We start from the raw sequence: 24021 nt of genomic DNA, 5'->3' as shown, positions 1-24021 counted from the left end.
CACATACGTTTCATGAATTTGTCTGTGTAGGTTTCTCCCTGAGGGCTTTCGTTCTTCAAACATTTTGGAACCTGTGTCCATACCAAGACGTGCATTTGCAATACATTAAACATCCCTGTCCTTTCGCTGAGAAAGCGTAAGCTGCATTTTGAGCTCCAGTAAATTATACTTTTCATCACAAATATTCTGTATGATTTGATCCAAACCATCCCTGGAAAGCTTGTCCTCAGTGAAAGGAGAAAAACATTCCCATGAAAAATTATTTCCTCCTAGAACATACACGGGAACTCTCCAGCACACAAAATTACAGTAAAGAAGGACGAAAGGCAAGAATGCAGGAGACAATTTTAGCAGATTAAAAAAAATAAAATACTGAAGTCTAACTTGCACTTTTTATATCTGCCAAAGACAAGATGGAAAATCTGCATTGTCCATCACTAAAGACCTTAACATTTTCTTTGCTGTATAATTCCTAATTTCTGAAGTTTATTGAAAAGTTTCACAAGTACTGGGTGGGTGAATATTTTCACTCACTTTCCAAAAGACCCAGAAGGAAAACAAACTATACCCCAAAATCAGTACATAAAACTATTATAGATTTACAAATACAGAACCCATGGGAAAAATGAGTATGTAAATAGCATTTTCAAAGTGAAAACAGAGACAGAATCGGAAGGAAAATCTGTAATGTCTAACTTCAGCATCTTGCTCTTAGCTGAACAACTCTCCCTCAACTGCCACAAATACAACAAGGCTGGACAAACCTTTTTCTCCTGCTTGAGCTTTCCAAAGGATTCCATACCTCTTTCAATCCGCTGGATGAAGATAAACTGGTGTGTGAATCAGCCACTCTTTTGTACATAATCTCAGATTTTTCAGAAGAGATATATGTGACAACCCTGCTACCTTAATTAAATGTAAAACTAAGAGTTAACACTGCCAAAACTTTATACACACTATACATGAAACTATACATATTACCAGGAAACCTTTACTCCCTCTTTTCTTCTGAATAAATGTATAAAATAAATTATACGGCCAACTTTCTTTGTAAGAGGTCTGAGAATAAATGTAATACAAAAAAATTACAAAAATTATTAGAATTATTTTCTAAAATAGTGTCTATAAAACCCAGATATTCTTACGTTTCTGGCACTGTATTCTTTTTGGATCTCATATTTGTATTCATAATTTGAAGATTTTAATTCTAAAGGTTTATTAAAAAGTTGCCCAGAAGAATAACTGCCTACTGAACAGACACAGATATTAACTAATAACAGAAATTTCTTTCATGCAACATTTTTAACCTATCCAGGAGTACTCTCCAAAAGTGCACGTAAGGAATCGGTGTCAAAGTCATAGTATTCTTAAATGTAAATAATAACTTTCTATTAGTCTAATTTCTATTCTCATGAACTACATATTTTTTAGAAAGCTGCTATTATTTTTGAACTTCAAAACTGGAGCAACTCAGATGATTTTTTTTTAGCTGGATCAGAAAATACAGCTACATTCTGTTTAACAATTAAGATTTTCATCTGATTCCACCTACTGGTAGGAAAATTGTTTTCTATAGCCTTGATAGTGACACAAACAAGAAGAAAGCTTTGCCCACAATGTTATTCAAGTTATAGAGGGTAAAAGGGAAAATTGTTTTTTTAAACAAGGAATCTAAATCTAAAAGGTCCTAGTAAAGAGTTGGAGTGACATTCCAATTTTTTAAAATTCACAGGCTGTTTTGAGGCTTGACTAACTTTAAAGCCTAAACTTGTTTGAAATAAATAGCATTGAAGACTGAAAAAAAAATCATTTTAAATTGTTCTTTTATACAATCTATTCTATTTAGTGTTTGTAATGTTTTTTACATGAAAAAATGTTTCTTTTCATCCTTTTGCCAAGAGCAATGTTTTACTAGACACAGATTTTTAAATGTTTTTAAATACGTACATGAAGACAAAGGACATTTTAATCAACAACACAAAGCAAATGGAATAGATCTTTTATATTAAGATAATTTGCTCAAAATAAAACTTCTTTTTGTTTATATTCATATAAATGTAAGTGTCATGGCATAAGACTATCCAAGAGAAAATATCATCTCTGTTCAAGCCATATAAGCACAAAAAGCCAGGAAGGCTGGCTCCATGATGGGCAGATTCACCTCAGGAAAAGACTATTTTGTCTGGTTTGTAGAAGAAATTCAGCAAAACACTACAACCAAACCTTAACCATTTTCTGAGGATTCTCAAGTTGGTAAGGTGGTGGATCTCAGAAAACTAAGGTTTGACATATACATCATAGACCTAATTGTCCTAAATAAAACACGGGATCTACACCTACGTGACATCGCAAAGCCTGGGAAAAGACCTGACCCTTCTACTTGGCCCCACAGGATGGAAGCAGACCAGCCTCCCTAACTGCATTCTTCAGTTGAAAGAGTAGAGGAAAGCTTCACCACCGACTGCCTAAAGGAATCCTTGAATACCCCTGAAATATCATAAAAACACTCTCCCCAGCAATCATTAGGAAAATATACCTATACACGTGCACTTGGTTTTTTTTAATGACCTCTTTTTGAGCTCCTCCTTGGGCTGACCATCATTTAACTAGGATGGGAAGAACACCTTTTTTTTTTCTTTAATATGACAGAAGTCATTCAGAATTTCAGGGGAGAAAACAGCAGCATGTGGAAAATGCTTACAAGTTTATGGGAAAGGATCTTTCCAAAGCAATTTTCGACACCAGTGTTTGAACCTTTTGAAGTGCTGTGGCCTTTCTGAGGGTAAATAATCATACAAAACATTTCAGTCACAGTAAGACTCATAGCACAAACCAGAGAATTTACTCCAAGTATAGCATACATATGCTTCTGCAAGAGCGCAGATCATGTGAAGTATAAGCCTGTCAACATTTTAGCAGTGTTCTACTGAGTATGTGTTTCTTGACCAGTGAAACAGTTAAAGGACTGTTAAACAAGACTGTAAATGCTCTTTCTTCACTAAATATTCAACACAAAAAAGTGCCAAAGCAGTTTAGTTCAGAAAGAAGCCTGTATAATACCACAGTGCAAATAACATCTCAACTCTTATTTTTGTAAATAAGCTGAACACTTGTTCTACTGTATTTTTAAACGTTATTTACCTTTGAATGTTGAGAAATAATTCAGTTACAAGGAGAATAAAAACTCCATGAAGTCTGGAGTCACATATATTAAGTCTGTTGAGTCTCCTCTAAGCAAGTTTAATGTCAAGAAGAATCTTTAAAAATATTTCTAAAGTAGCCCATTACTTCCAATAATAAAACACACCATGAATGCTCCCATGTACAATTATATCTCCCTCTTGTGCACCATGACTGAACTAATAAACCTCCAGACACCTGAGCTAGTGTGAATTAGGGAAATCAGGAGCATATGGAAGCAATAGCATTATTTGTTTTTTCCATTGTATTGTATTTCATCTCTTTCCTTGCCTTTTCATTAGCTAGTGGAACAATGACATAACATGGCAATGACAATTCCATTTCACACATGCATTGATTACAGTGTATTTGAATAATCTGTTCCTTTTCAGACTATAAGCACAAACTTTTATTAGATCAAATCTGCAGTAAATCTCAGTATGAAAGACATTATGAAGTACTTCCATTATTTTCTAATATGCTAATAGTAAGTTTCGAAAAAGTTAAAAGCAAGTTTAACGTAAGTAAATAAGTTTAAAGCAAGTAAATAGTAAGTTTTGAAAAGTTAATTTTAGATATTTTAATTGCAGATATTTCATCAGTCAGTCTGAAGAAAAAACAAGGGAGCTGTACTATCAGTCTTCCAGTAGATTAACAGGATGTTACATTCCTTCATGTCCATAAAAGAGCAAAGAATAAAAACTATTCATCAATATAACAGAAATTCTCTATCAACTAGTCCACTTGTTATCCCCTACTATGTCTATTCCATAAACCCTCCTGAGATGTGTACCATGAAGTCATGCCCCCATGCAGCATTGTGTGCAAAGAGAAATACTGGATAGTGGCCATGCTCTCTACTGTATCTGCCTAACCCAGGCTCTTTAAACAGTCAAGTGACCTCTGCATTCACACCAACCAGCAATCCAACAGTTTTAGAAGCACAGCTTTCTGCAGAAAATTATATTCAATGAAACTGTGCTCCAAATGGGTGGGAAAATGGAATTGTGACCTGCAGGCAAAGGCACCTGAATGATGCTGTGGGACATGGGTGTAGGGGCTCAGAAAGGCTGCCCCAGCCCACTCGCTGTGCCAGTGCAGACACAGCAACAGCCATGGCAAACACCTCATAATCTGTAACAAGCCAGAGCCTGGAGAAAGGTCTGTCAGGTATGATCTTTGACTAGTTGGTACACAATTTTAAACATTTGGAATTAATATTTGAAGTGAGGGGAAATGGTTTCATTACCATTTGGGCTTTGGAGTTTTTCTTCCAAGCATCCAGTTGTCTAATCAAAGACCAGTGCCAAGTTTGGAATTCCATTTTGCCTCAAATTCAGTTTTCAGGGCTTTTTTCCCTTTCTGACTGAAGAAATACCCACCAATGTCAATTAAAAGTGATAATGCAGCAGAGAAAATATATCAAGATTTGCAGTAAAACTGTATGAATTATTCTATCCACCAGATGGCATATACCTCACATTTTACTTCAAATATAGTACAATTTCAATGACAGGTGCAAAGATCAGATTTTTCCTATTTCTTTTTCTTCTAATGTACAAATTTTAATTATATTTTAGTATTCATACAGTTTTAACAAATGAAAATACGTGTTCTGTAACCACAGTATGGAAAAATGAGATAATTTCCACATATAAAATACACACAGCCCATCTGTGAGCTGTTTTGAAACCTTAGCCTTTGCTCTCCTAGCAAGGAGATGCTAACACAGTTCTGTTGGGAAAGTTACACCTGTAAAACTATCCTTGCAGAGATCTGGGACAGTATACATATAGTATAAGGATTCTTATCTAATGAAGCCTTATTGTCAAAAGGACTGCAGAAATACAAATATTTTATCATCATGGGTATCATACCACATTCTGACAGTTACTCCTGATTATATATGTATGTGCATGTACATACACATCCAAACCAGGTCTAAGTGGAAATCTGTGATGACAGTGATGCAGCAGCCCTGTCAATACTTTCAAAGAGTGTTTCAGTGAAACATAGGTCCAATTTTCAAACTGGACTCCTAAAAATCAAACCTGTAAATTCCTAAGACTTCTAACTGTTGCTGGTCTGATTATGAGGAACACAGGGCATTCAGCATCTTGAAAATCATGGTAGTTTTGCCAGCAGACTAATTAGGAAATTTCTATGTCTAATTTAAATACATTATTCTTGCTGCAATATTTTCTGAATAGTACCAAAGTGTGAAGTCTAACTTCAGAAAAGTATAATGAGAATTACTGTATAAACAAAGCTTTCTCAGATCATCTCCATCTTGTTTTCGGGACTCAACTCTGACAAATAGGTCAAACTTTCATGCTTTCATTGGCTGACGTCAGCCAGACCAATTGTATCTGTCCATGGTATTAGGCTAAGTTAAAAGCACTGTGTTGGACAACATGACAACAGCTGGCTGGAGAGGAGCAACGTGCAACAATTAGCAAAATGCAAATAGCCTTTGAACCAGGGATGTACAAAATCTAATGGTCCTAGAGCCATCTGATCCAAGCAAATCCTATGACCAAACTTGATTCAGGCAGGACACACAAAATATAATTTCTTTTATGCCCTTCATTCTTACCTAAGTCTTATGTCAATAAATGTAGAGGATCAACTGCTGAATCACATGCTAATGGATATACTAATGAGGAGATCCTCTAACTACTGATCATATAGAAGAAAATATCAGGTAAAGTTTGTTAATAAGCACTTCTCTTCTGTGCTAAAGAGAAAAAAACTGGTACCAGTGACTTGCCTATAGTACTTGCTTGCATAAAGAAGTTAAAAATTAGAGAAGTACAAAAATCAAAACTGCAGAATGCTCAGTGGCAACAACACTGCTGTCTTTCAAAAACATTAGGGTTTCAAATTTCCAGCTAGCATTTTGTCAATGCTTAATCAATTTTATGAATGATTCTTAATGAAAAAAATTACAATGAGGCAAATATCTACAAGAAAATATAGTATGGTTTTCCACCATACAAAATAATGAATAATCTATTGTAGAAAAACATGCCCCAAACCTCTGTTATCCTACAATGATAATCTTGACAAGTCATCAAGAACTTTTTTCCCCAGTCTTAATGGGTATTCAAGACTTTTAATATCTTAACATCTTGGCCTAACAACATGGCAAGGTTTTTATAAAAATATCTGTAAACCTTGAAACTGGTCTTACAGACCTGCAGACATGCTGTGCTATTGAGCCCCTGTTCACCTAGCAGCTGCTCCAGGTCCCTGGTACAGCTGTGGAACTCCCTCCCAAGCAGCTGGAACTGACACAGGCACAAAGAGAGGCCCTATGATGTGATTCAGGACAAGCCTAAGAGATAAGGGATGCTAACAGGCTGTTTTCCAAACATGAAAACAACTTAATGGTCTAGATTGTCTTTATGGAGCCCAACATAGTATTTATCAAAAGAACATAAAGCAAATAATGTCATCTCAGTCAAAAACTTCACAATTTGATCCAACAAAGTCATGGACTCAGTCATGGGTTTCCAAGCTGTGGTGCACATACTATTAATGACACACAAATGCCAGCTAAGCAACCAAAAACCTCCTCTTGTATGCACACAAATACTGCCGATACTGTGGCAATGGTAATATATGAGCAAGGAAAGTGGGGAGCTCTGCTCCTTTTCTCTGGGAGAAAGGTAGAAGTCTGCAAGTCTCTGAAAGCACAGAGACTCAAACTAGCAGCAGCAGTGTTAAATATTTTGATATGCCTCATCTTAGTCTTCTAAGAAAATTTGTTATTCTAAGGTTTCCAAAATTATGTGCCATTCTATTTCATTATTTAATTTCATTTGTTGATCAGGTAAGAATTTAAAACCATTTTTTATCAAACTTGAGACACTAAATCATCTTGAAGATCTGTCTTTTTTAAACTAACAACCATTTTTTAAAAAGCAGGTCAGTTTGTCAAATATTTTCCATGGCAGAAATGTTGTTGAGGAAAAAAAACCCATAAAATATCATGTAATTAAAAATCCAAGAAGGTAGTAAAACTGCCCAACCACTGAGCCTTGCCACACATGCTTGGCCTTGTCACATCGAGCTTTGCCAAAGTGTCTCAATTCAAATTATTTACAAATCAAATGATGACTGGTAATCTCTCTCCAAATTCTATTAATTTTCTTTATATTTCTACTTGAAAGTACAAACTCTGTACATAACTATCATGACAGCATTAGCACTGGTTTACATGTCTTAGTTCCACAGAAAACCAGCAAATCTCTTAATTCTGGTTAGGTTTCAAAACAAGATTTTGTCGGTTTTTGCTCTCTGCATTTTTCAAGTCCCAAAACTCAAAGGACGCTTTGTCAACTATCTCTTTTATTTTCCTTCCAAGTTTTTCATAGAACACTGGCTCCTTTTCATTAGTTCTTTCAGTTAACTACCTTTCATATCCCATTAGCAAGTTCGCCCACTACTGTTAAATCAATTTCCATGTCTTTTACTTTATAAAAAGGGGTTTTAAAGGTTTTGTTCTCTTCGATCCACTGAGTCACAACCACATGGGTATGTCCTGTGAATCTGCTTTCATCGTGGCTGTTGTTTTCCTTGTGGTTTTTTGCAGACTGGTGGAATTTAAATTTAGCAAGGATTAGGGGAATCTAGTCATCACTGCCTAATATAAATATTAATTAGCAAATACTTATTATTTCCTGATGAGTACAGTAGGAAAAAAACCCCTACAAATATACTATGCTCTATCATAGTCGGATTTAACTTTGGCCAAAAATACCAGCTCTTTAGGAAAGGAAATTACAGTCTTGAAGTGTAACAGTACAACCATTTGCATATCAATCACCCAATGTAAAGTTTGAATGCTGTTTACCGAACCTCACATGAAAAAAAAATCCCTAAAAATAATATGGAAAACAAGAGGACAAAACAAAATTTTAAACTGACATATAATAGCTAAAAATGCAACAGATGCCGCATGGGAATGTGAGCTCCACAAAGCTGGACTTTTATAAGTAGAAATGCCCATTAAGACCATGCAATTTCACGAAGAAGGAATTTCAGCCTTAAGTACTGGACTTGGCTGAATGTAGATTGTGAATATTACAAAAAAGTACTATCTAATAGTAGAGAACTAAAGAAACATATATTGGGAAATTCTTGCCCTCTATAAAGAAAATTAAGAATAAAGGAGACCCCATCAAGACCACCAGGGTAGGGAATAGTAAGCATGCTGAATGTAAGCTCAAGAATGGCACTAGAAGACAAGATCAGAAAACCATTAGATAGGCTTGCTGTAAAAACAGCAAACCTACTTAGGAGAGTTATAAATAACTAGAATTTTCAAGGGAGAGAGGAAAATGCTCCCCCCTTCCTATCACTGAATTTAATGAGAATTCCCATGGAGACTTCCAAGGTCAGGAAGCCTTGAAAGAGAGAGCAGATCTTGTAGTCAGCCACCAAAAGGAACCCAGGGAGAAGGAGCCTGGAAAAGCCATAGAGAAATGAAGTCAGTGCAAACTGCAGCGCCGAAACTTTTTCAAATGGCAAGAGCTGGACTATATCCTGAGGTAAATACTGTTAAGGCTGGCATGTGTAGAAGACTGCAGAGTCCTTAAAATAGGAATGGAATAAGCCTGCAAATGGGTAAATAAAATAGTTGAGGTACATTGTCCAAGGAAGCAAATGCATGCCCGGAGGTTCCGGAGCTGGGGCCTTCACTACAGACCCAGCTCTTCCTCTGCTACTCACTGATAAGAAACTCTGTGACCCAACAGTAAAGAATATTTAAAGCCCTCAGTCCAGGGGACTGACCATGGGAGAAGACATGCTACCAACTGTCTCTGTGTGCTTTTCTATCGTGCCAGAGGGCGCAGACTAAATAAAATCTGCCTACTCAGCTTTCCAGGGAGGACTAAAACAGCACAAGGGACAGGTGCAGCTGGATGCCACAGAACAGCCTGCTATTCTAGAGCAAAACAAATCTGGGGCAACAGGTGATCCTTCTACAATCCTACACAGAAATTACTTCAAATCTGAAGATAGGGAGCAATATTTTCATTATTATCTATATAAACACCTTTTGGGTTAGTAACTAAGTCATTCAAAGGTCCTGAAGAAAGACGTCTGAGGCAAGGACAAAACACAGCTGGTCCCTATATGGATATGGAGTCAGTTCACCACGAACAAAACAGAAACAAAGTGTACTGAACAAGCCAGCTCTAATAGGCAGATAATATACCAACTATTCTCTGTCTTCACTGATACACCAGCCCTGCTTTATTCTGAAAATATATATCAAATTCAGTTTTTAAATTCCAAAGTTATTTGTATGATTACAAAAGTGAACCTGTTATCTATCCAAAGCAGTCCAAAACCTGGGGGTAGCAGAACAGGACAAATATGATGTAATGGTCTGGTAATTATGTAGATGATATACCAGATAAATCAAAATATCCTCATGCAAACATAAAAACCTGGAACTGCTTCAAAATTCCATCACGCACACCCAAATTCCCCACACAAAGCTTTATCCTGGTATTTCCGATGGTAATTCTGGTAATTCTGTATCAAGTGAGTTCCTGGTGTAGCAAAAGCCCGGCAGTAAATGAAACACCTAGGCATAGCAAATAGTACTTCATCTCTTGAATTTCAGCGTAACTTCATGCTTGTAATGGTGTCCAACATATTTGTTGTACTCTTCCATCATTTTATAAAGGTAATTTAATTCTGAAACAAACCATTGATGCATTTATCTCCTCAGCAGCTGAACCACTGGGAGGAAAAACAGGAAACAGCTGGGCAAAACCAATGTGTGATGAGAAATTTATTCAAAACTAGAAAAAATATGACACAAAAGTGATCATCATTTACAAAGGCTGGACTTGCAGTTTTTACAAACCAATTGCAAAGAATCACGGTGCAAGCTAAATTAGATATGCAATGATTCACAAATGCCCACTAAAGATGAAAGAACTTTGTTGCTCAAATGCATTTAAACTATAATAGATGTCCATCCACAATCTGTTGGTTAAGAAAAACAATAAAAAAGAAACAAACCTCTCCATTTCTGTACTTACAGAAAACAAGAAAATTAATACACTGCTGTAAAATATGCTTCATGTTATACTTCATGCTTATCGATAACCTCTGTCTTTTCTGCAGCCCCAACCCTGTTGAGTGACTTGGTGTGAAAAGACCAAAAATTCCTTTATGCTGACAGTAAATCACTACATCTCAATGAAATGGTCACACAGCAAAAGGTTTTGCACTTTTGCAGTTCCTCTTGACTGCATTTTAAGATAAGTTTCAAAAAGACATATAGGTAACCCAGAATACAAGTTACTTTCTTGAAAGGGAAATATTCTGAATGCTCATGAAATAACATGTTTTCCCTTGAAAATGCATACATTGACACACACAAGCCACCAATGCAATCCCAAGACTGCAAACAGCAGACAGGAAGTCCAATGTTACAGCTCCCATGACAACAGCAATGTGCTTCTATAAAGTCAAAAAATCTCACATATGCAAGGGTCAGAACTATAATGGCTTCAAGCATGCTGCAGGATGCTCTAAGTCTGCAAAGTTACTCAAGGATATAAATCAGGAGATGGAGGGCAGTTTGCTCTATGGAGTATTTTTCTTGATTCAATACAAAATCACATTTAGAAAAATTCTCCAGGCCTCAGATACATTCTTATGTTTTTGCTGAAAGACAAACCATCCAGAACTATCATTCAGATTTTTATTCAGCCTAGAAGTAAGTTCATAGTTGATTGGTTATATACATTTTTATTAAAAACTTGGTTTTTCTTTGCTTTTATGCTTGTAACTACAAAGTTCTTTAACATTAATATTAATAACCTGTAGGTAAATTTGAAGGTGGGTTTCCACCCCCTCCCCTTCACTGGAAACTTACAGGATATGTCTCTTCTGCAGACTACAGTGCAGCACACAGCTACTGAGCTTGCTGAGGATAAAAGTAAATCTAGCCACAGCATATGGAGAGTGTTTGGGAGAAGTTTATCTTCAAACTCTGAGTGAGCTCACTAACAACTAACTGCCTCTAAGTCTAGAGAACAGATGAGATCATCACTTGTTTGTAAAACAGCTAGGACACAGATTCGAGTCCAGAAGCAGGGCTTCCAAGCACTGTGATAACATGACCAGTAAAAAACAGCATAAACAACTGATAGGGACTGAGGGAACTTTTATTATTAAGTTATTGATCCCACCTGAGTTATATTACAATAAATATACATTTATATAGGGAAAATTTTTAGTATAAAACTGTAGTTTTAAAAGTGCTTAATATAAGCTTGTCTGTCATCCTGGCACACGTCTGTCTCTTAAAACATTTGACATAAAACTATGGTTCACATGAAACCAATAGCTTCATTCTGCACATGCTTCTTTTTCTCCCTCCAAGTAACATTATCCCAATAGGAGATTTTAAAAGATTACAGTATGACCAGGATTTCACCCATTCTCTAATACTTGAAGCGAATTCCTAAACACTCTAAGAACTATGACTGCTGTAACATGAAACTGGAGCAGCTAATAATACCTCCTTTGTTTTGCCCACTATTTACTAATGAAGGCCTGTATCCATTCTGATTGCTCGAAAACAATATTTACAGTGTTGAGAGACTAGCATGAAAATAACCAGTACATAACAATCACTTTTAATCACCTTAAAAGAAGATTACATTATTTTACTGTGGATTCAAAGTCCAAATGGTAGCAACACTCAACAGGCCTTACAGTTACTGGAAAAGCTAAGAGAAAAAAACCCCTACTTTCATGAGAGTTCATTAGAGCATTCAGAGCCCTGCAACAAGTGCAGGTGCTGATTTCAAGACAAAAATAAACTTTTTCATTGCTTTTGTATGCTTCTGTACTATCACAGCAACCTTCCCTGTAGGTCTCCATCTTCCAGTATTTTCTATACTAAAAGCAAGTCTTCAATCTCAGTTCAAAAATTAACGTATCTGGTTACAGTTGAAAATATTAAACAAATTTTTACTTTCACACCATTTGTAGGACAATAGAAGCACTGTCTGATATGTGTGTTTTACAGGTAAATAATAGTGTCTAACTATATCATTGTCTAGTGAAATTATTAGGACAACAAAAATTTAAAAAAAGAAAGAAAATTAAAAAGTGGCTACCAATGCCAGGGCTGTTTCTTTGCCTCACTGGCAGCATTCCTGATGGAGGCCGTGTGCTGTCACACTGCCCTGAGTCCGCCTGGTTCCAGTGCTGCCCTGGTGCCATTAGCTCTGACGGGTGTGGGAGCACCCTCAGACCCCTGGCACTTGGGAGCCCAGCCAAGTGAGCATATTTGGACAGTGCTTAATGGCTGTATTATATTCAATCTTTATTTTGACTTTTAGGTTGCCACTAGTCCATATTTTCAAGAAAATTTCACGACCAGAGGGCTCATAACTGTACATTATCCAATCACTTTCCACACAGAAGAACCAAATAGCCTCATATCTCATGGGGGATGGCTTAGATATTGTGGCAATTAAAATTTTCCAGCAGACATTTTTCCTCTAAGTTGTTCTTGAAATATTATACTGGTAAGGTATATGCCCACCAATGACTGTCAAGCCAAGCTTACTTCATTTTAGAAAACTTTTTAAAAAATATTCTGAAAGATTGTAGAAAAGCAAGATAAATTAAAATGTATACGAAATCTCATAAATTCAGATTTTAGTTATTCACTCACCAAGAGAGTCATGTTTATATGGCATAGTTTTTATTAACTTACACCAGAGTAAACAACCCAGCTTTTCAACAGTTCATACAGGTAATGGAGATAACTTAGTTTCAACTGAGAAAGAATTTAGAAAAGTGTCCAACTCTAACACTCTAAAGTGAACCCTTTAATGTGCTGCAGGGAGATTTTCTAAACCAGACCTTCATGCTGCTTTACAGTTAATGAACAGTCACTAGAAGGAAAGTCAGAAAATGTGGAAAAACTGAAAGCATAATATAATGCTCTTGCCAAGACTCCCACACTATTGGCTCTAAATACCTAAGTGTGGTCACAGCTAAAACTTATTGTTCATAATTTGGCCCAATGTTGTTAAAGGTATAAGGCAACTGTAAAATAATACAAAATATTAAGCAATTTAGCTCAAACCCTATCACATTATGGCAGTAAAATGACTTCTACAGACAGAGGGTAAGTTTTCTGGTTTTAAAGCTAGCCTGTAAAGCTGGAGTAACTCAACCCAAAGCAAATACAAGTATAGACCTTCATTTTTAAAAGTTCAATTTATTTTTACAGTACTTACTGAAGGGAAAACATAATTTCATGCCTATTTGGCTTTTCTCCTGCTTCCCTGATTTTTTTCCAAATAGTCAATTCTGCTCATTAACTTCTTTCTTTAAACAAAGAAATGAGAAATACTGGGTCCAGGTAGAATAAAAACCTGTTTGTCCTTACCTACCAACTACTTTACCATAAGTAAATACACCTTTATGTCTAAAAAGCACAATGGCATTTTAACAGGCAAAATACTCAGGCACAGTCAGATAAAAAAATTATTGTTAGAGTGGAGAAACACTCCAACCACTTGCAGATTATTTGCTTTATGTCATTATTTCCTGTAAATTCCTTTCAGCATGCTAGACGAGAAATTTTATTTCAAAATGGAAAGCTGAAAAATCTCAAATCTGCCTGTGGTCCACACCACAGAGTCACAAAGTAGCCTTTTTTGTTAAATACAAGTACAGCATAAATGTTAGCCTGAAAAGCAATGTTACATTTCAGGTATGCAGGGAAAACTGTGAAGGAAGAGAGTAAAAGTCCATTTAAAGAATTCCGTCTTTTAAAATATGTAGCAAGAAGAAAAAAACTGTGGGAAAAGCACATAATTCTAACAGAAATAAGGTATGACAGCAAACCCAGACCTGAAATTCCTACAGAAACAATTAAAAACAACCCAGAAGTGAAAGTCAGTAATAATTTAATTTTTTTAGACTACTTTGTGGGTTGTGAATCTCAGAGAGTTTGGCAGAATAACTTTATTAATAAGACTCGTGTCCAGGTAACTTCATGTGGACACTCCACAAGCCTTCTGTCCAATAGCTCAGATCAGTCATGTGACTGAAACACAGCACACAAACAGGGACTCTATACTGCTAATTCATACTAGCACAGAGGGTAATCAAATGCTTCCAAGTTTTTCTTTCACTTCTTAAGAATCAATATGAGCCTCTTCATTATATAAATTATGTTTTGAATACATTGGAAAAGTGGATCTTCCAAAATACTACTAGATATAAAAGAGGGTTGCACTCTTCATTCTGATAAATATTGACAAGTTAAGGTTACAATTAACTCAACATGTGAGAAAAACAACCAAAAATGAGCTCCTGCATTTGGTTAATGCAACTGTTATTGAAACAGCCTAACCAGACATTATTTCCATGACTGATAGTGAAATACTCAATCTATCTGTATTTTCAGAAATGCCACAAAGGCATGTACTGACTAGAATTGCTGATACAGCTCTGGAAGGGAGGAGGACAGCAGAGGGAGGGAACCGAGATCTCTCTACAGGTTCAAAATTAAAATCAATATTTATATTAATTACAAAATGTTTACTGTAACTAATCTATTAAGAATTAAAAATCAATTATCAACAACAATTAAAATACTATATATTAAACAGAAAACTTCTGCCTAGCTCTACTTGTTAAAAAATATTATCCAAAATGACTATTTTATATTCCACATTAATAAAAATTTTAAAATATAGATTTTTATAAAATGCTACAAAAATAAACATTTTTTATCTCCAAATCTTTTTTCTCCCCTGAAATTTTTGTTAACAGACACCACCAACTGATTATAGCTCAACTTCATGGAAATAAAGAAATCTTAACATGCAACTTCTAACATTAGCCATGCATATCACAAATCTTTGCATTACATTTATTTAACACAGGAGTCATAAAAACACCATGGACACTACAGGGGAGAAAACCTGATGCTAACAAATGCTGAGGTACTATAACAAACCATTGCATGAATTATGAAAAACTCCCACAAGGTAAAACTATTACAGAATCACTATTCTCCACGGGAACAGACGTGGAACAATTAATATTTTCTTTAATTGCTGCCCAATTAGTATTTGGCATTTTAGTAACTTAGCAACTATGAAGAACATAGGTATATTAGAATGCTAACTTCCATCTGAGCAGAGTTGAGCAAGGCAGCAGAGTTCTTGCTTCTTAAAGCTCAAACTGCTGGCACCAGGAATGTAATGACACAGCAGAGATAGTACTGACGCCTACAAAATAAGCTTAACTAAAGAATTTAGCTATTATGCACTGCAACTATGTTGTTGCAGCTGCCATCTGCAGATCTTGAGGTCACTTTCATAGTGAGAGAGCTTGAGAGAATCACTCTGTGAAAGTCCAGTGAGCTGCCCTGATTTCTTATCTTAGTCAATGGTGGACAGGTTCACTTTTGTCACATTACTTTACCACCACGGCAAAATCACCATCATATCAGCAAAAAACAAAGTGTATTTCAGCTCTGTGAACCTTACATCTCACAGATCCCAGAAACTCTGACTAGGAATTAATCAGATTGCTAAGACAGTGCAGCTGAACTCAACCCAAGCCGTGGATCCCTGTTCAAGCAAAGCCAACACCAGAGCCTGCACTCTCATTATTTGTTTTAGGGCAAACTCTTTGCACTTGTGACTCCCTTAATATCTACTAATGTGAGGGGTTTGCATTGTTCCAACACAGACAGGCAGGTGTCTCCTGAACAGATACAACAGCCCCGTCACGCACACCCATCCGATAAGGGGAAATGCTGCCTGAATTTAGCTACAAAAATTAAGTGCAAAACTAGAAAAAATATTCAAGATAAAGATCTTCTCTCTTCATACAAAACATACACTAAATCCAGAGGAGTCTAAATCTGCATATGAAATACCTATCAACGGTAATAATATGCTACATGAAGAAAAATGTAACATCATGTATTTTCAATATAGTGCAAATCCTTAGGCCCACCTCCCTAAGTAGAGGAAGAAAAAAAAAAAAATCACTTAACCAAATGACAGTTCAGTGCCTTTCCTGTATTAGAGCTAGAATTTTTATGTAAGGGATATGCACAAATGAGACCCACATTTTCCTACTTTAAAATATAAAGGTCTCTATTGTTCCATGTTGCACCAGTACTGCTATGAAAACTTAATTTCTCCAAATTTTTTTTCCTCTTGAAGAACAGAACTACTGTTCACTTAGCTGTTCCAAACAGAATGCATGCTCAAAGGGTGAGATAAGGGGAAAGGAAGAACAAATTACCACATTCATTTATTACTTTTTCCTTCTTCCTTTGATTATTAGCGTGAAAGATTCCTACAAATGCCCATAATTCATTAAATTATTTTAACCCAGTGCATACATTCAATAGGCCCATATATTTATCACATCCATTAAGTTAATTTCTGTTTCTGTAAATCCATCTATAATGCTAATAATATAAGCCATAAACCCATACAAATACTATTACAAAAACAATATTCTACACTAAAATAACAAGAAAACAATGCTAAGAGAACTTGGTGCATGTTGTATATTAGGAGATTATATATAGAGGTTGGTAAGAAGAAAAACAGTTTTAGTGTCCATTTGGATGAAGAAAGACTTAGAAACATGTGGTTTTAAGCTTTTTCTGACCATGTGCCATTCTGTGCATTGTAGTTATGCAAAGTGCTTTACAGTGCCATTTACATGTTCATCTTCTGCTGACTTGGAGACAGAACTTTTTCTACTTAAATAATTATTCAGTGAGTACTTACTACTTTTATTTCTGAGCTCATATACATAGACTACAAAAAAATCTTCAAATTAAAGCTCTCCCACCGCAAAATGCCGTACGTTCTGTATTATACAGCAGTGGTGGAAAGTGGTTAAACAGGCAAGCATGATAGAACCTAAGGAACTCATGTCAAATTGGAAATGTCCAATGAAAAATATAAACACATCCTTCAGCTATCTCAGCTACAAAACACTGCCCCATCTCTCCCCCATAAAATTTCACACACCATGTTAAGTAAACCTACAGAATTATATTCACCCCTTTGTGGGACAGTGATCACGCCCTCCTCACTGCATCTGCTGTCCCAGCAAGTGTGTACTTCCACTGAGCAGTGTGGTGAATTTCACAACAACCAATTGTACCATAAAGCTCTGCAAACCGGTAAAAAACCTGACATATACACATTTAGAGAACTCTTCAATTAACTACTTAAGTGGAAAAATACTAATTTCTAGAAGGACACGAGTCTATTACAGGAGGGCACAACTGTCATGGAGTCAGAGTCCTCTCTTCCCTTATCACTGACAAAATTTCATATTTGTTTGATCAATTTTACCATGGGATTCTGTGATCTCACATGAATGTAAATGATAGATGAATATGTAAGTTTTCTTCCATTTCAGTCCTACTGGAAGTTGTTGAAGACTCCGAGCAATAATTGCTAGAAATTTCTCCGAGAAGAAGAGATTTCCATTTATTCAGGACCAATTTATAAGCATAGCTTATATGACAACACACTCCTTTACCCTGATTATTTTTTCCCCTTCCTCCAACTTATTCATACATTTTAACACAGGAAAACTACAGCTCCTTTTTTTGCTAAGCTCAGTAATCAGCGGTCAAAATCTTTTATAGATTACATCAATAACTATTTAATTTCCACCAGTGCAGAAAATCTTTTACTACTTAAAATAATTAAGAACGTGCTTAAAATCTTAAAATATTAAGAATAGCTGTGTAATTTCTATAATAATAATTTATACATTTGTGATTTCATCCTAAATTTAGTATTCATTGTGTTACATAACTTAAGGGAACACAAACCAGGGCAATATCAGCACATTAATGTACGCTATTCAAGTATTACTTGTTTTATTATTGTAAAAGAGGTGTAAAAGAAATAGAAATACCATCAACTTGGGGAAATACTGTGCTTTCTTTTCCTGAGCAACAAATTTTTCACTGTAATCTAATACTCTCATATATAATGGTTTTATTATATTTATGAAACAACTATATTATTACTATATCCATCAAATGTTTATACATACAAATATGCTATATATATTCTATTGTGTAAAATTATAATAAATAATTATACACCAATCATACATATGAAACATATAAATGTATATTACATACCTTTTCTTTTGAAATATAAATACCTATAAAATGTATATATCTTTTTATCCTGTATATAAGTGTGTTATATTCTTATATACAAAGAATACTTATCAAGAAATAAATTTATACATAAATCTAGGTGTAAGCATTTACCTATTCACATTTTTATACTGATATATATGTATATAGATATATATGTATAAATTTTATACACATATAATTTACCACATGTCTATTTTAAACCAAAAGAATTTTAGAAGACGGCAATACATTTTTCTGAAAAGCAGTGTTTAGCATAAGGTTGTTCAATGTGGGTAAGTGAAATATCCCGTTCAGTGTTACTAAGTATTTACTAGTTGAAGCCACTTTTTTAATGGAAAGGTCATCACATTATCAAAACAAAAAAGGAAACAAAACAAACCAAAAAAAACACACCAAAAAAAAAAAAAACCAACCAAAAAACACTATGAAAAGCTTACCTCATGCCATAAAGACTTCTCAGGACAGGAATTAAATTTCCATTTTATTAGGGACTGAATTATAGTTAGCTGTTCTGTTGTAATCCTAGAAAGCTTCATGCCACTGTTGTTTCTCCTTTGCTCAACATAATTCCAAGCAACAGTTCCTATGTGCCCTGATGGTAAAGTCCTAAAAATTGCTCTTGTTCCAGTATAAACTGATTTTTTAACCTCTTTATCATTTTTACAGAAACGTCTTATTAATAGCGTCGAACGTTCCTTTTTGTTTCTAAAAAAATCCTCTTCCAGCTCTTCTTCACAGTTATCACTGCAGTCCTCAAAATGGCTCAGAAAGGGCTTTGAGGGCATCCTTCCAGTAAAGTTATTTCCACAGAAGTTGTGACCTGAGCATGCCACTTTAACCTTTCGTGGTGCTCTTTCCAGACATAAGAACTTATCCCTTAAAGCATCTTCATACAACTGCTGTCCATTTTTACTCTCACAATTATTTGTCAACTGCATTATGCTGCAAGTGCAGGCTGGGGAACCAGTGGTGTTACCATCACCATCACTCATGGGCTGCAAGCAGTCATCCAAAAGGAAGCTCTTGTGTAAACCACACAAAGCCTTTGATATATTCCTTTCACTAGCACAATGTAAGTGAAAAAAGGCCACTTTATCAGGATCACTGCTGTCATTCTTATTTACTGCTGTCTGGCTTCTTAATGAAGGTCCATTCATTTTCAACTGAATTTCAGCAAGCATGGCTCTTTCCAGAGAAACAGGAATTCCAGTTTCCAGGCATGCCTCTTCCCCTGCTAGAGGACCACAAGATTGATACAACTGGCTGCAGGAGATATTGCTCTTGTAGTTCTTCTGTACAATGTTACAGTTAATGTTAAAAAATTCCACTGAATCAGAGATGGAGCTGTTCCTCTCCCAGAAGTTTTCATTACTCTTGTCGTTAGCCAGTTGTTCTTTAGCCAGAGGGAATATTTTGGGCACTGAGCCCTGAAGACTTTCTTCTTCAAGTCTGTGTAAGTAAGACAGATTGTGTGTGGTTTGCCTTCCTGAACTGGCTGTATGTCTTCTTATAACACTGGTGTCCAAAGCATTTTCAGTATTTTCATCTCCAGCTGACTGGGCAGCTATCACCTTACCCTGTACCACAGAGAGCAGAACAGACGCTGTCATCTCCTCAGAGGTCATCTTGACACAGTCTCTAGTTGCTGGATGTGTGTTGGGGATGGGGGGAGGACCTTCCCCACCAATCCTCATACCATGATTTCAGTGTAAGGAAAGATTCAGTGCTAAACAATCAGGGAACACATGGTAAAATATATATCAACTGCTTGTTCTTTATGCACCGACGTTTACAAAAAATTAATTGTTTTTACTGTTGGGCTGCTAGGCTTTCCCAAACTTGGATTACTGGCTTGAGACATTAACATTTTTAAACCAGTTCTTTATTATGACATAGCCATTCAGCTGGACTGTCTCCACAAGTAAGTCTTCTATCACATGTAGCCCACACACTGTTGCCTCAGACTGTAGATGACCAAACACATATTTCATGTCACAGATGCATCTCCCCACAGTGCATCCACAAAGTTGTTTTTCTGTAGAGAAAAAAACATACATACAGATATTAAACAGCATCCATGGCACAAAATTCACCATCACAACTACAAACACAAGATAATTGTACTGAAAGCTAGAGAATTCCAAAATACACATTTAAATCTGTCTTAAAATTTCACAGAAGAATTTTGGACTGTCATCATTATCATGTTTTACATATTTAAATAGCTTTCTCCACTGCACTACGGAAGGCCACATGACTGCAGAAAACTTATTAGTCTGAAGCTGTAACAATGAAATGGAACACATAAATAAAAAGGGAAAAAAGAAAATGTATTTTCCATATTTTTTTCTGACTCATAGTCAGGATAAAACATTTTGAGGAACACAGTTTTAAATCTACACTGTCTTTTAAGCAATTCTTTTCGTGTTCAGAAGTACAACTACAATTGTTTCAGTGTTATATGGTTTTTGCTTTCCTTAAACTGTATGCTGTTACCACGAAATCATAAAGAAAACACAGTATGTTCACCACAAGTTTATAACTAAAAAAGCATGAATAGTAAAACTGAAACACAAATAATATTCTGACTCCTCTACTGTATGCCTTAAGCTAAAAAGCTAACCTGCCTTTCAACATTGTCATTAATTGTCAACTACCTTCCTGCAAGCAGCATATTAGAAATAAATCTTGGAGTCAGAAAATATGAGATTACAGACAGCTCAACAAAGGAAACAGAAGACTAAAAGAGACATGCCTAGATAAATCATGGTGAATTAAACAAATGCACTTATACTTCAATTTATCACATTTGCCACTGAAAAACATAACATGTATTATTAAAACTATGGAAAATGTAGGCAGTTATATTAAGGCCTACATTTACCAGAACAGTCTAAATTCAATAGGAACAAGCAAAATAAAAAAAAACTTTAAAGTTTGAAAAATAGCAGAAAACGAAGGCAAATGATGAAATCAGTGTTTCAGCAACACATAATAATTAAATCATCCATAGCAGATAGAATTAGAAATTATGGGGGGCATAAAAAGCAGCAAAGCACAATAATTAATTTGAAGTGTAAAATCTATTTTGATATTCTTCTCAAGTAATTATGATTAACAATTTTATTTTAATCCATTTTAGAGTGTCAGCTTCCATTTTTTATTGGTTGCTAACCTTCATCCAAAGGCAGTCTGGCACCAATCAAAAGGTAAACACAATCATTAGTTCATGGGATATTTGACATCCCATTTTCCCACCAAATTAAATTAATAAGTGTAACTAAATGCATCATATTTGCTATGGTGGACGGAGGGTCACAAAAAAAAAAAAAAAAAAAAGGAAAAAAATTTAAAAGAAGTGACATTTAGCTACAAATCTGTGGCTTAAAAGTTTGCTAGGCCAGGAACAGCACTATTTCACTATTTCTTCATACAATAACTACCACAAGTACATGGAAAAAAAATGCAATTTCATACTTCAATAAAGATTTCAATTTTACTGGTTTAACAACAGTAAGGGAGGGTCACAAAGGAAAGTGACAGAGAACAAAGAGCCACAAGTTTTACATTCTCCACCCATTACGAAGCGCACGAGCATGCCAGATAAGCCAGATCAGAGTCCAGGTGGTAAACTCAGATCCTGTACTAGCGAGATTTCGCACCAGAAAGGAAAATAACAGCTCCAGTTCATAGAAAAGTTGTGTAGAAGGAGATAGCAGTAGTTCAATGGAGTGGCAAGCTTGGGTCTTAAGACAGAGTCATGTTACCAACACAGACCACAGAGCACCCTATGACTTACTGCAACAGCTCAGCGGCAGTGCACATCCAAAGAAAAGGTAACACTCCTGCAATTTTTAAAGTCTACATTCTCTGGTAGTCCCGCTACCTTTAAACGGTACCCTGAAATTTAATTTAATCCACTTTCTTCAACCTCACTTATTTCACTTTAAAAAAAAACAAAAAAACCCACACTACCACCAACATGCACACGGAAAAAAGGAAAGCACTTCAGCAATTCTTATTGTATCATTTCCTATCCCTCTTCCCTGTCCCTCCTCTTCAAATACACAGATGACAGCTTACGTAACTTTTTGACACAACACACTTGATGGAGCCCATCTTATTTTTTCTGGCAATCAGGGCCTTTCAGTCCAAACCTACATACAGTGATGCTGATCAAAGGAGAAAGATTTAGGAAGGAGAAGCAACTGATTTTTTTCTTGATCTCTTTATTTTTTTTCCTGCTATATCAAGTAATAATAATTCTCTGTAAAAGGTATAAAATATGTCTATCAGTAGTTGTCTTCAGCACTGATTTTTCAAAGAATTCTGTGATCTATCACAATGTCTTACTCTATTGATTTATCTTTCCTGCCACCATGATATATACATAAATGTACTCCCTGTATTATTCCTAAGTCAAGGATAAAAATTAATGGATTGGATTGTCACTGCAAGTATTATACCTCCCATTACAGCTTTTGCTAAGTGAAGCTCTAACAAAATATCACTCTACTGTGCAAAAAGACAACATTATTATGCAACTTTAACATCTCACAATGACTTTAAGATCATGAAATTGACCATGTATGTTAAATTACACTGGTATTTTATGAAGAAACATTAAAAAAGCAAACTAATCACATCACTGATTTGCTTCTGTAAGTAGAAGTTTACTAAAACCAGAAGCCCATTTATATCCCTGACTATCCATAAAGCCCATTCACAGACTAGGACGGAGCTTTCACAGTTCTCCTTCCTACTAATAATAATGGAATAAATTTCCCATCTCTCTCTTACACCAAAGTGTTTCCACACCCTCCCCAAATAGCTTCTCTCAGACCTTTTAATTTTCTCTAGAAATTATCTCAAATCTCCCTCAATACTGGCTCTGTTGGTCACCTCTCTCCTGAGCTGCTGAGGCCATACACCTCTCCATTCCCTCCTTGCTCATTCTCTCTACCAGTATCACTCTTCTCCATCTGTGCCTGTTTGAAATCCAATTCATCAAGAATAATGTCTGCATAAGAAGCTCCCACTGCATGTCCAGCTGTTCCCATCCTCTTGTGATCACTGCAATGTGACTGCAAAGCAAATGTGATCCATCTCAAGAATCTTTTTACTCAAGTTACTTCACAGCTAAAATATCTTCCTAATCTAATTCGTAGTATGGTTGCACTAATGTGCTACAATAGCTCAAGGGAGAAAATGAGCAGCATAGGGAATGGAAGAAAAAGCTTCCTAATATGGTTTATACATTTCTGCAATTTGCAAACTTAATTTGATATTTCAGCCACGTCAATCTAGCAGGTTGCTGCCACCAAAACTGGTAGACCTATTCCTCTCCTCACTCTTCTCTTTTTGTCCCCACTCTCTCCACCTCACTCATTTGGAGATCATGAATCCACAGAGTCAAACTGATTCACTTGGTTGATAAGTCAAAAATTATTCTTTTCATCCAAACAAACTGCAGCCACGTGATCACTATATTTCATGAAAAGAAAATATCAGGAATGCCTGGTAGGGACGACATATCTCAGAAGAAGCTTCAGTTTAGATCATGTTTGCTAGGATGTCTAAATGCACCCTGAAATTTCTCTAAGTCTGGT

The 24021-nt window shown here is 35.7% G+C and overlaps 1 protein-coding gene across 2 annotated transcripts in view; it reads right to left on the bottom strand.

Moving 5' to 3' along the window:
- The window catches only part of PLCE1 (phospholipase C epsilon 1), a 136323-nt gene that overhangs the window by 93268 nt on the left and 19034 nt on the right, over positions 1–24021 (bottom strand). For both annotated transcript variants that reach the window (XM_054277061.1, XM_054277062.1), the window contains exon 2: positions 18850–20447. In XM_054277061.1, the coding sequence (XP_054133036.1) occupies positions 18850–20106 (1257 nt within the window). In that variant the 5' untranslated portion in view covers positions 20107–20447. The remainder of the gene's footprint in view (positions 1–18849; positions 20448–24021) is intronic.

The sequence above is a fragment of the Melozone crissalis genome, unplaced genomic scaffold (genome assembly GCF_028551555.1).
Source record: "Melozone crissalis strain CALT ecotype California unplaced genomic scaffold, PUWL_Pcris_2 ptg000019l_1, whole genome shotgun sequence".
In the NCBI taxonomy this organism is placed as follows: domain Eukaryota; kingdom Metazoa; phylum Chordata; class Aves; order Passeriformes; family Passerellidae; genus Melozone; species Melozone crissalis.
This window is presented reverse-complemented; position numbering and strand designations above follow the sequence as displayed.